General features: G+C 34.1%; 1 protein-coding gene across 1 annotated transcript in view; it reads left to right on the top strand.

The window, feature by feature from the left end:
* The window catches only part of LOC126979698 (IQ motif and SEC7 domain-containing protein 1), a 73,612-nt gene that overhangs the window by 35,449 nt on the left and 24,104 nt on the right, over window positions 1-14,059 (top strand). The window contains exons 3-9 of the mRNA XM_050829155.1: window positions 4,555-4,733; window positions 5,698-5,842; window positions 6,378-6,467; window positions 7,552-7,769; window positions 8,409-8,529; window positions 11,234-11,360; window positions 13,744-13,840. Coding sequence (XP_050685112.1) covers window positions 4,555-4,733; window positions 5,698-5,842; window positions 6,378-6,467; window positions 7,552-7,769; window positions 8,409-8,529; window positions 11,234-11,360; window positions 13,744-13,840 — 977 coding nt within the window. The remainder of the gene's footprint in view (window positions 1-4,554; window positions 4,734-5,697; window positions 5,843-6,377; window positions 6,468-7,551; window positions 7,770-8,408; window positions 8,530-11,233; window positions 11,361-13,743; window positions 13,841-14,059) is intronic.

Genomic DNA, 14,059 nt, shown 5'->3' with positions numbered 1-14,059 from the left:
CGTCTCGCATCATTTGAGAAATAAACTGTGCCTGAGATAAGAGACCGCCTCTCACTGTTCATAAAACATTTTGCGACTACCCGCATAAATTATAATTTAGATGAAAAATTTGTATAAGAGTTTCACTTTGAGATTCTCGTTAAAATTTTCAGGTAGAATTAACTAATGAAGGGATTTGCGCGGATACTTTCTCGAATGCTGGAATCTCGCTGCAACATTCGAAATATTATCTTCGTAAATCCCTGACCTGAAACCAGCTTAAGCTTAATTTTTGAACCGACCTAGAATGTAACTGTTTCAAAGTTTAAAGACAGAAATTCAATTTATAAACTGGGACGTACATATGTACTGAATCAGTTATGGGGTGTTCTCTAAGGCATTATTCTGGCACCGTTCCAATTAATATTACATGTTTACAGACTGTTACTATTAATTCTTATCTCCGAATGCTTACTGCTATATAAAATTTTATTGTTTAAGTACTACTTTACGATTGTTTCAACGTTGAAAGAAACAAATATATCCTACATCACATTGTATCCTAAAAATTATCCTAAACAATAGGCACTTTTTATATGGTTGCTTACATTGCAAATGAGTTTCGCAATAACCTGCCAAAATGATAGAATGAAAGTCGCAATTGTGTGGAAAGTTGTTTTGAATGTACAATTACGCAGTTTATGATGCAAATTGTAAACGTTTCTGCCTCATGTGTGTCGGGACTAACTTCCACGTTTCAACCATCGTGTCGATCTCATTAGTGTTGTTAATAATGTACAGTGGGGATGCTTCCTACTTATTTTAAATACTTCTTGGATATGAGGATAGCTCATGTTAAGTGATCACTGGCGTTAATGTGCCCACATAAACGCCAGAGGAATCATAGGAGTGTCAGAAAAGTGTATGCGGATTTTTGAAGGTATCCATGTCGTGTCGTCCAGAAACCACGCAAGTGGTAATCAAAGTATTTAAGGATCTTGCCAAATTTTCAGAGATGGCTGCTTTGGCTTACTTTTGATTCAAAAATTCATTCAATTATTAGAAACTATTTTTCCTAAAGTATTATTCCAATTTCTCAAAACAGCAATGTTCTGTCCAGCATGGTCGTTATCTCATGTCCTTAAAATAGACGACGTTACTTTGTATCTCTATTATTGATAGCTTTTAATATGCTCTACATTGCTTTACCTGTTTCAGACACTAAAAGATACTTAAAAGATACAGTTAAAATACGATGTAGATAAGCTCTTATGTACAAAATGCCTGAATTGAAACGAAACGGGAATGCAATAAGCCCAAAGTTTAATTTTCCCATTAAAACTTTGTGCATACTGTATTATGCTGAACCTTCTAGACGTGGTATTTACTATTTCACAGTCGATTTTGAATGAGCTGTATGGAAACTTGACGCTTCAAGTGCTTCAAACAATATTTAAGTTAAGCGTTCCTGCACTTTCCAATGATGGCAATCTGTACTTCCGAAATGTATGTACCGAGATTACGAATGAAGTGTTTGAAAGCAATGTTTATAATATTGCTAAGCTCAAAGACACAAGATTGAGATTGCTCTGCATTTGTGCTGTGATAATGTGTAGGGAGTTAGTTGGGGAAAGCAAATACGTATAGGTAAATGGGCAATGTTCAAAGCCCATTGAAAACATCTTCTGAGTGGTTATCTCTAACTCGAACTGTTTCGTTACTGAACTTGTAATTCTTGAAGTTTGGCGTTATCAATAGTGCTTCAACTAGACAGCTATATTTTAAAAGAAGGCCCAGATCTATCTGTATTTCGTATGAAATAAACAGGATTTGTTGGTTAGGTTTATTTATACAATTCATTGTAAAAACTCATGCTGGTTTAAGGCTTTTCAATCCTTAGCCCAGTGAAAACAAGTGCAATAAAATTGTGAATTATGACTGTGTTTGTGACTTCGGGTATTGCGTAAAGTTTTCGTTTGGTGCCAGTTACTTGGCTGTCGTCCAAGGCCAGAATTGAATACGTTATTTAAAAAACATGTAGATATTGGTTGGTTCATTTTAATTAAATTTTTATGCAGTTACCATTACATAATATTATGACATTAATTTAATAATTATTGTAAAAGTTGTCTTCAACCAATATTTTTTTAATTATTTTTTTATTCTGAATTTTTAAATGTGCAAATATATGGATAGATATTAGCAACGGATAGCAAACAAAAACTGACCATTCTATGTCCACTCGTTTCCAATTTTGCAAAGTATGGTTAGTTCTCAAATATAAACGCTTGAAAATCTTTCTCTATATGCCTCCTATGCAAATTTACTAATATAATATTCTCTGTTCTTGAAAGCGATGCAACTTATAATTTTGTTATCGCCTGCATATATATGCTTGTAGTAACTATTTCAATAATAGTATTTTCCACTCTACTATCTGTTGCGATATTTGCTCTCACAGAATTGCCAGCGGCTACTCTGAATACTACCCGCTGGGCACTTTGCATAATTTTCTATATCGTTGCTTGTATGAGTTGAATTTGAGTACATTTTAATTGAAGAAAATTAAGTTTTTATTGAACATTTCAGCTTAAATTTTTGAATTTAAGTGAAAAATCGATCGATAGGACATGATCAATGGGCTGCAACTAATTGTACTAGTACCTAATGTTCGAATAGTTTATTTTAATAGCACTTGTTTTCTTCATCACACCATGCTGGGGCGTTATTGCTGATTTTGAATTTTACTTTTGTAATTTTAGAAAATTTATTGAAGTAGGCGTTACTTTGCGGAAATCCATAATTATACAAATGATTTAAGTTTTCTTTAGTGTTGATTCCGCCAATATTTGTTTTCAAACAATTCGACACGTGTTTTGCCTCTACACGAGGCATCCTCAAGACGTTTGTAATTTTCCTTAGTCATTTAATTTTATTAAATAAGAGTGCCATTCATTATATAACTTTGACATATATATATATATTACCATGATTATTTAGAGTAGTTTATTTGAAAGCTTGACCCGAGACCTACATTCATGAGAGCACAAGGTGCGCTTAGCTTTAATCCTAGAGCTTTTATATAATGAGGTCGCAATTATATCAACAACAATGCGATGGGCCTTTGATGATAAAAAATTGTATTTTGCTAATTGCAGTGCATATATTTTAAATATGAGTAAACATATAAATGGATTTTAGGATTATTACGATGTTGGTAATCCCCGATTTGTATAATCTCTTTGAATTTTGGGTCACTAATGTCTTGTATCAACTTTGCCTTGATAAAATGGCCCATTTATTTTCTAACTTCATCATTGCATACCGTCTAACACTTTTATAAGAAACCTCCCTTCTGAGTAAATATATAAAAAAATTCGTGTCCCCAGACAGTTTCCCTTTGACATTGTTTCATTTCATGAAAACGTAATAAATATTGTAATGATTCAACTCCTACAAATTTCGTAAAAAAAGTGTTTAAATTTGGTGTGAAGTTTTGTTTATATTGATTTATTTAGTTGAAGTGAAGCGCACCGGTCATCAGCTAGTAGAATATAAATAAATTCTTTATTTCAAGTTGACAACAACCAACACTTTAAAAGGATGTCGTGTGCAAAATATAAAAGAAATTTACTGCAACAACTACTATGCTAAAAGCGTGGAGTTTCTGTTTTCGTCAGATACTCACGAGAGAGTATCTGACGAAAGGAGACGGCTTTGCGGGTGTGTCATTATACTGTACCCACTGTGCTTTACCGTTACGCACAGCTAGTAGATGTACATGCAGTAGTAGCTTTGAAGAGATCAGAAGAGAAGAGGAGCACAAGCATGTTTCCTCTTACAGTGAGGGCCCACCGTTCTCGCTATATGTCTTCGTAATCTTACTGCAGGTGTACTAAATATTTGAACTACTTACCAACATTACTTTGCCTTTAGCAGATTATGAGGAGTTATTTTTGCATAAATATTGCGGAAAAACATCTTCCAACCACCGTTATGGTAATAATGTTATATCCAAAAAGATCAGTATTGGTACAATTAATTTATTTTGATTTGAACACAGTTATTGGTAACATACGCGGGTAAAACTGCTGGCCCCAAGAAAAAATCCTAAATAAAATATCTTAATCTAATCAAAAGAAGAACTCAATGTAAATCATTTGCTTTCTATGTACAGTTTATTACTAAACAATATCAAATGTTCAATCGACCAAAACGTGTAGGTTTTGTGATTATTGAAAGCTGTCTTTTCAAGGAAGTTAACTTAATTGTGAACAATAATTATTATTTGTGTAAAATTCAAGAAACTGGACGAGCTTATACTATATATACTATTCTTCTTAAAACGACGTTAATGAGACTTCAGTATCCACTAGCTGCGAGTAGTGGGTGGGCTATCCAGATCCACTTGCGGAATTTAATCTGTTTATCTATCGCAACTTCATTGTTCCCAAACACAATTATTGGATTTTAATGTTTATGCATTGTAATTATCTATTTTGTTAAGATACTTTAAAAACTTTTGTGATCTGTTTGATGATTATTAAGTAACATCAATGTTTCTTCTTGTTCCAGTTTCTCTCAGAAGGTCGACGAAGAGGAGAACAGCGGCGGCGTGCCGATACATCCACCCGACGCCTTCTACTCCCACCAACACAGCATCCACAGTGGCCATCATGGCCACCACTCGGAGCCGGATCGCGGCTACATGGAGGGGAATCGATACGTCACTGCTGTGCATCGCCCGCTGCCTGGTGAGTTACTTCAACACTTACTTTGTAGCTTGCGGGTAACCTATAATTAAGTGATCACTGACTAACGTCGCCTTTGCTCATTTCCAATGGAGGTATTACAAAAACTTACTGAACCTAAAATTATGTCATCAGAATGAAACCAACATGTACAAAGCTCAATCGGTCGATGTTAACAGCTTGAAAATTCAGTAAAAAGATTTGACTAACAACAAAACCTCTTAATATAAATAAAAACCTGTAATAATTGGTTTTCTATTTCTTGTATTTTGTAGTGCTATAAATCCCGGGTTTATTCAATATAGATTGTAATCTTGTATTACAGTTCTATATTTTCTCATAAATTGTTATAATCTTTGCAATTTCATTGTGATGAACAAGCAGAATTCCGAGATCCTACAGATCTATAGCAGACATGTAATTAAGTAACACTATAATAACGTGACTCGCATATATTAGTTTCGCGATACATTTATTACCGAAATTACACTGCAATACATTGTATTAACTTAGGTAATTGTAGTGTTTATGTTGGTTACTATGTTGTAGATAATCTTTCTTTTCATACAGGACACAACAAGGAGTTTTTCTAGGCCCTTTTTTCTTTTTAATAGTATAGTAGTAGTGTAGTAGTATTATAATATAAAATGAAAATAATAATTTACGAATTTAAAAAGACTTCATTACTAAATAAACATAATTATTACTAATTTTAAAGAGATGCAAAGAGAAATGAGAGTAGGGAGTGTAAAATGTAAAAAGATTAAAATCATTTTATGTTGGTTTAGTAAAATCGAATACAGAATTGTTATGGTACGGATTTTTTTTGGATGCGTTCCATGTTAATACCTTATGAATTCCACGTGTTTCTTCATTCAGCAAGCAGCTAAGGTCGTCTTCCATCATACGTATACTTTAAATTAGTTTTAACTAAAAGAATTGTAACACATTTAATTTCTTATTTCAGCATTAAACCACTCGAACTCGTCATGTTCATCAACGTCGAATGCGTCAACAGGTGCAGGGTTGTGCGCCGGCACTGCAGAGCCTGCTCCGCCGTTATACATCGCTGCACCACCGGAGGGGTTCGGCCTTGCCGTTCATACAAACAGGTGTGACACAGCTTTGATATATTCTTCTTTATTTATTGAAGTGTCTGGAAAAAGACACCTTGGCAATGACATTCCAAATGTATTACTTTCAAATAGCGGTGTCGATACTGGTGTTTTAAAAACATGTTAATGTATTTAAATTTTGCATTTCAGTGACCTTTTACCATTTCATATGAATCTTTTTTGATAAAGCCACAACAAAGTGTGGCTGGTTTTAGCTAGTATTTCATATTGTCCCTTTTTGACTTGAACTCCATCACTTACAAAAGTCGTACATTTTTATGTATAAAATAAAAAGTGTGGTATAATTATTATCTTTTAATTAAGAAACAGCAAACTATTTAATAAGTGTTCAAAGGTTAGTATTATACTTCAGGCACGAAGCTATTTTAATGCATGTGAACAAATTTTGGGTATGGTTGGTTCACAGTATGGTACTGGTTGTAAGGTTTATTTATAATATTTATGCAAGAATATAATGGTGTTACTGCAACTTCTAGTTTTCTATGGGTTGATATATTAATTCCTTCCGTAGGCGTGGCACAGACGTTGGAATCATTGGCAGTACCGGTATTACGCAAAAAGATCCAAGTATGCCCCAAAAAAGGGGTAAATTAACTCGAGGGTATGTCCGCAACCCTTACGAATGCATTGCCTTGTGGCCCTAACTTGCCCTTTGCAATTAACTCAATAGTAGTATCTATGTATATATCACTCATTTTTACTTATTCGATAGAAAATGCCTTGTATTGTAATATTGTTAACCTATTTCCTCTTATGTATCATGAAAAGGCATGTCTATACTTACTTCGGAATTATTAACCTCTCCTTGAATAAAATTATAACAATTGTCATTTAGTACACATTAATTGGCATGTACTCTAAAATGTTGTTAATCTTATTCTCTTAACTAATTTAAAGTATAACATTAACAAAGTAATGATTATCTACATTTACTTCTACATCGTTTGCTTTAATTGGACTCGCTTTATCTGAACTATCATTACCATAGCAATTGCGTAAATCATTAGGTACTGACATGACATTTTCAACTTCTGTTTAGTAATGTGAGATTAACTTCTCTATTGCACTTAGATTGTCCCTGTGTATTCCGTATGATACCTGAATACCCTGGCAGTTAACTATCCTTAACACTTCCATAGTGATGAAACGAATCCCTACCGCTTCTTTCGGGAATATCAATTTTATCATCATCTTCTTAATATAATGAAAATTTTTGGAAATACATTAAATGGTCTGGAATATTTTGGTATTTTTTTTAATTATATATTAATATTAAAGTCTCCTTGCCAGCGTGAGCGGTGAAATTAATATTCATAATTAATATCGATTCCTAAGGGAATAAAGAATAGTTTATTCTTATCGATTTGTGTCAACACATATTTTTTTTCAATTCATAAGCACCTAATATGAAGTTCTTTAGAATGTAGACTTAATTTATAAAGTCTTGGGATAAGGGACGCGATTGCAGGTTTAGCTATTTCCAAAAAAATATAAAAAAATTGATACTTATCCTAGGCAGCGCTGGCTGACATTAGAATAGTCCGGGTAGAATTCTCTCGTTATCATGTTTTGTTTATATAAATTGGTGTTCTTTACTTCACTACATTCCATATTAACGCTGTTCCTAACATACCTTCAAAGCAAATTTATTTGGACGTAAATAATTTAAGTTCTCAACTTTGCAGTCGATATGAGATGTCCCAAGACTTGCTCGACAAACAAGTGGAGATACTAGAGCGGAGGTACGGCGGTTTAAGAGCCAGACGGGCTGCAGTGACGATCCAGCGCGCGTTCAGAAGACGACAGTTGTTGAAGAAATTCAGTGCGATCACGGCGATGGCCAAAGCCGCTGATTCTAACGCGAGAAGACTGCAAGACGGATCAGATCATTTGCTGGTAAATGGTGAGTGGAAAAGACTTTTATTTATTTATTGCAATTCCAATTCAACGCAAAGCCAAAGGAAACAGATCTTCGGAACGCTCCCTGTGATAAATGCGGTACAAGACACACAATGAAGCGGTGTCTCTATGCAACCCCCGACAGTTCAAGCTGCTCTGCGTTGCACGCGGTCTAATGGATCGAGCTGATACTGTGGTGACAGACCAGAGATGACAGCAAAACTCCATATGTGACCGGACCTGCGCTTTGTAGAGTGCTAGAATGTAGTATTGCCGTGCTCTATTTATGAAATCCAGCTTCTTCGAAGCAAAATTAGCTTTGCTTCCAGATGACCGCTTTGCTTCCTTGAGGCCGGCAACGCTCCTGTGAATCCTCTGGTGTTGCAAGAGACTGTGGGCGGCGGTGATCACTTAACACCAGGTGACCCGTACGCTTCGTTGTGCTCCTATTTCAATAAAAAAAAAAGAATGTGGGTGGCGGACCCATACGCTCTTTTTTCCTCCGCTTCCATAAAAAAATACTAGATTTGCCCTGTAGCCCGCATATAATAACATTTTCAAAGTAAATCTTAATGAAAATCTTTCGTAGAACATGAGGGATATTATAAGTAGGGTAATAATTATAATTTTGTTGACTTTCTAGGTAACGATATCTACGCAAACACTATGCTCCAGAAGAGTCCGGGCGCTGCTGAGAAAATGTTGGGGTTGACTCGACCGATGAGGTCTATGTCTCTGCGGGAACGGCACGATGTGGATATGGGGTATGCTGCTATTCATATTCTTCTTATTATCTTCATCAGTAATGGTGTTAATATTCCTGTGGTTTTTCAAAAGATCATTAGAAGCTGTTATAATTTACCATTACCTTATCCGTTTTCCAATCTCAATCAAAATTGGACGTTAATTTTCGAGTCGTTAAAATTTTCTCGTCAGTTAACATTTTTTTTTGTGACCCTTTCTTTTCGTACGTCTTTTTCTTTACGTAATACTTAAGAAGTTATTTATATTTTACGAACCTGTTATTTTTTTTAATAGATTAAATTATGACAATTTGTAAGCTGTAAGTCATCTTTAAAAAAAAAACGACATAGTTCTGAACCATATTTATTTTCCGAGATAAAATGTTTAGTGTTTAATTTATGGAATACGATTTCTTCGATTTATTTCCTTCAGTGCTTTCATCGCCTGTTTAGTATGAATAATATGAGGACGGTCAGATCTTCAAATATTTGTCTACACAAACATTAGATTAATACCAAGCAGATTAAAAGTTTTAAAAATAGAATTTGAGGTTTTCATTTTTGTTTCGTATTTTGATTAGATGGTGGCCTTCTAATGCTTTTATTGATAAAAAAATAATGATTGCCAAAGTATTGTTTTCATAGCCATGAAAAGTTTAAAAAATATTTATTAAGTACATTTAGTCTAACAACATTTAATAGAGATTCTTTCGATGTTGATCAGGAGAATACCAGTAATATTTAAGATAACGTATATAATATGTATATACGAGTACTATTTTGGAACTAATCAGCTTTAGTCGTAATACCAAAGATATAAAGATTTATGTAAGAATTCTTATCTTAACTCGTTCTTATCGTATATCGAACCGCTGTAAGCTCCCGTAGACTGAAACATACAATCTAATTATAATATTTCAACATCATAACTTGTTTGCGGTCTACAGGTATGGATAGATGGTAACTAAGGTAATTTGGTCTTTCGCAAATATCAAAATCAGGTCTTATGACGAAAACACTAAGGAGAAAAGTGTGCTTACACTTACTTTTTAACGTTAAACCATCTTTGATTCTTATATTATCACATCGCTGGGAGAATTTTAAAAGGAAATAAATTTATGAAGGAATTCGAAATATAAGTAGCCATAAACCATCTAGGATAAATTTCTAATCGAATCGTGGTAGTTTCGTGTCGATACGATGTGATTGAGCCTCAAACAAAGATCATTTTCACTATATATGTATATCTAATATATAAAATTCTCGTGTCACGGTGTACTTAATTGAACTCCTCCGAAACAGCTCGACCGAGTCTCATGAATTTTTATGTGCATATTGGGTAGGTCTGAGAATCGAACAACATCTATTTTTCATCCCCCTAAAAGTTAACCACCCCTTAACTTTTTTTTTTAATTTTTTTACAAAAATTTTTGTTTTTATTTTTTACTTCTACACGATTTACAACTATTTTTGTATCGCGATTTTTATTCCATCCACAAATCCGCTATAGGGTTGCAAGATGGCAATCGAATACAATAATTATTGTAGTACGATAAATTTGGTAGGTCTGAGCATCGGTTGCATCTACTTTTTATACCCCACTTTTTAATCACTTTATATTGCAATACAGCGTTTGCTGGGTCAGCTAGTATATATATAGATAAATATCTTTATTAATATCAAGACTACATAATATGATACAATCGGTAGCGTTCGTAAATAACGGTTAATACAATACTTTCCGATTTGCCTCGACAATATTATGTTTTTATAGCAGCGGTAATTGCTTTCATGCAGTAATAAAGGTTATGATTGGTTATAAAATCAACGAGATATTTGCAATATTGGATTTTCCGAGCATGTTCCTATAAATAAAGGTGATATCGCGGAGATAACAAAGAATTATATTTAACAGCATCAAGAAGTAAAAACACTAAAACTAGGCTTGCAGATTTGTATTGTTTTTAATAGTCATATATTTTACATAGACTACTTACATGTATAGTGATTTTACTGTATTTTTCGAGATCTGTAAATTCAAATATTTTTATTCAAAATAGGCTTCAAAATCACTTATTGAACGTCAATTCTAAATAGGCTGCCTCAGATCCGAGAAGAACGGGCGCAAGAAACTCAGCGGGCTTTTTTATTTATAAAAATATGGATTACAATTTAATATCGTACAATAAACATTTATAATTAAAAAGCCTGAGGGTGTCCGTCTCATTCCCAGTCTGTGATATCATTAAGAAAATAGTTTATGCTATACTAACCTTTCCTACACAAAAGTTTTTAACAATTCTTTTAAATTTCGTAACAAATTTGTTTTGTACATTTTCTGATATCATATTGTAGAAGAATATACATCGCCCAATAAAAGACTTACAAACTATACTTAACCGAGTAGTAGGCATAACAAGTTTAAGTTTGTTCCTCGTGTTAATTTTATATTTGTCACAGTTTCTAGCAAATTCCTCAATGTGCTTATGAAGATATACAACATTATCAAGAATATATTTAAAAGCAATAGCCAAAATGTTTATTTCTTTAAATTTGTCTCTTAATGATTCTTTAGGACGTAGGTTATAAATAGTGCGAATAGCCCTCATCTGCAGCACAAAGATGGTTTCAATATCTCAGATCACTTAAACCGTTAAATGATTATAGTATAGAGTATAGATTACCAACTGTTGTACGTTGTAAGTTGTAAATTGTATGTTTACAGAAACCACATGTCATGCGAGGTCCAGAATGACGTGGACGCCATGGTGGCCAGGGTGCAGCAGTCTGCGCACCAGATCCACATGATAGCCAGCGAGATACCGCACCACAGGGGAGACGCTGATAGTGGAGTAAGTGTCGTTATACTTCATCACAACTGACTATCACGTAAGAAGAGCCTCTGGAAGCTGGACAACCGATGAAAACAGGCCATTACTTTAGTGTGCGTGACAAGCTATGACTTACACTTAATACGTCAGTCATTTTGTGTTGGTTTATACGTCTAGATAGACTGACACAGCTGTGAACACGCCGAAATTTACGAAAATTAGCGGCGAACTGCTAGCCGCTATTTTCAGCATAGCACGCACACCAAAACAAAATGACTGACGCATCACGAGCGTAAGAATTAGCTGTCATGCACACTTAAGTAATAAACCTGGCCTAGACGTATAAATTATATAAGCATAATGTATTGGTATACAGCCGACTGAAGAATAACTTATTTTGAATAAATTATTTGTTTTATTTTGAAAATATTAGATGTACAATACTATATTTTTGTGTCGAGAAATATGAAGGAGGTTATTGTATCGTTTCTTACAATCTTAATTTAAATAATGGGAGATGGATCAATCTAAAATAAAAACTTTTGCCATCAAATTATATGTAGGTGTACTATCCAAATATTTTTTTTCATAATATCAGCAACATTTACAGCTAACTTACGACTTTAAAGGTACTTATATCACTGTTGATATTGTGTTAATAAAGCGTAATTAATAACAAAATTCCCACTATATTTGCGAACTGAGGTAAAAAACGCGGATGTCGCTGTGCGAAAATTTTATATACAAATATTCGTCTTCATTACGTATGTCGTCACAATCGCAAACTATGCACGCGACTATTGCCTTTATGTGCTTATGATAAGAGCTAATCTTGTAGTAATAAATTAATCGGAATGTAAGATGTCCAAAGCTACTAATATTTGATCATATGATTTTGATTCTTAACTTGTTGCGATAGAAGCTGATATTGTGTTTCAGTAAGCTCATCTTTGTAGGAAAACTGTAAATAATTTGGCCGTTATCAGTATCGACTATGACGTCGTTTTGTCATAACGTGTTGTGAAAGTCTAATTTGGACAAAAAATGCTGAAAAAGCCCTCAAAACGTAGAAATATATTTCTAAGAAAAGTGATAAAGATTCGCATTTGGCGATGTTGTAAAAGGCAATACAATGTGAGTAATACAGCAAAATATATCCCTTAAATTAGCGAATTTAATGCAGTAAAATTAATTTTTGTATGCGCAGTGTAAGTTCTGTACTGTCGCCACCCCTAGCGAGTAGCACCCCCCTTCTGTGGCAAGACAGCGTTGAACTAATCTACTGTTGTTCAGACTTAAGGCGAAGAGTAAGCAGAAAACACGCAAACATGGTGTTTTTAGACAAGTTTTGTAGTGAAAATATAACATTTCGAGCTATGAACACTATTTAATCCTGTTACACATATCCTTAACTCTTATTTGTAGGTTGTTAATGCTTGCTGTTGGTTATGGTTAACACTGCAGAGCCTTTTTGAACTACCACTTTTCTTTGAAGTTAAACAAGTTTTTTGGCAAGGCGTGACGCATTTTTTTGGTACTTCTTTCAGAAAAGTTATTCTTATAGCTTGTACTTTTTTGTGTAGGTTCATTTATTCAGTATTAGTAGTGAATAACGAGGATTGTAAGCATATAAACTGTTTTCCACGCAAGAATTTTGAAAATATTGGCTTTGTTACATAGATGGCGGGCCGGCAGCCATAAACTTATATCGCTCAAGGTCGCTGGCATTTAGTGTCGCCTGAAGGCAGCATTTCCCCCAAAGACATGCGAGGATATTACTTGTTAAGAACCAATAGAATCACTTCAGAGCCAGTTTCACTAAAACTGAATCGTGGACGGTAGATTGAAAAAATAAAGTTTTATTGTATTGAATAATGATGATTAAAGTTGTATGTTATTATTAAACTAAAAACCGTGAAATAGTAGTTAATGGTAGTACATAACCGAATATAAAGCTCTACTCACATACTTTGCAAAGCCTTTACGTAATAATATGCCTTTATGTACCTACATCAGACACTCCATCTAAGTCTTAAAGTGGCAGGTGTAGTTAAATGTTATCGGTGTTGAATAGTGATACGTCACGCTTTAATTTGTTTCAACGTGGGAATAACATAGCACGTTTTCCATAAAGAATGCTTAGCCAGGTTAGGTTAGAAAATTATTTGTATTGTGTTCATATGTTTTTTAACTACCCCTAGTGATCTTTCAAATTAATAGGTAAAAATGTGTTTTCGGTCTCAGAATTTATATATGTACGTTTATTCGACGCTTCATAAAGAACTTGTGATTCCTCTGGTGTTACAAAAGATTATGTGCTGAGGTGATCATACCATCAGAGATCATCCGTATGCTTGTTGTACTTCACTTCCATTAAAACTCATGAACTGATTCTCTTCTCCAGGTGTGCAGCTGCTCTGTAAGTGGCTCCGTGACAAATATATCGACGTCTTCTTCCCACAATGAATCTCTACACAACCACCAGCTGTTGAATAACTCTGGTAAACATTTACTTAATTTAAAAAAAATAAATAAATTACGTGTTATTTTTAGGCGGAAATCCATAAGTATTGTGTTGTGGGCCTTTTTCAATGTAAATGCGCTAAGACGCGTCTTTAATCAATTCGACAAGTGTTTCGCCTCTACACGAGGCATGCACAGGAGATGTTGACTTGTCAAATTCTCAGTCTCGTGCCGGGATAACTTTTATTGTACGATAT

The sequence above is a fragment of the Leptidea sinapis genome, chromosome 4, assembly GCF_905404315.1.
Source record: "Leptidea sinapis chromosome 4, ilLepSina1.1, whole genome shotgun sequence".
NCBI classification, from domain to species: domain Eukaryota; kingdom Metazoa; phylum Arthropoda; class Insecta; order Lepidoptera; family Pieridae; genus Leptidea; species Leptidea sinapis.
Note: the sequence above shows the minus strand (reverse complement) of the source record. Positions and strands in the feature narration are given on the sequence as shown.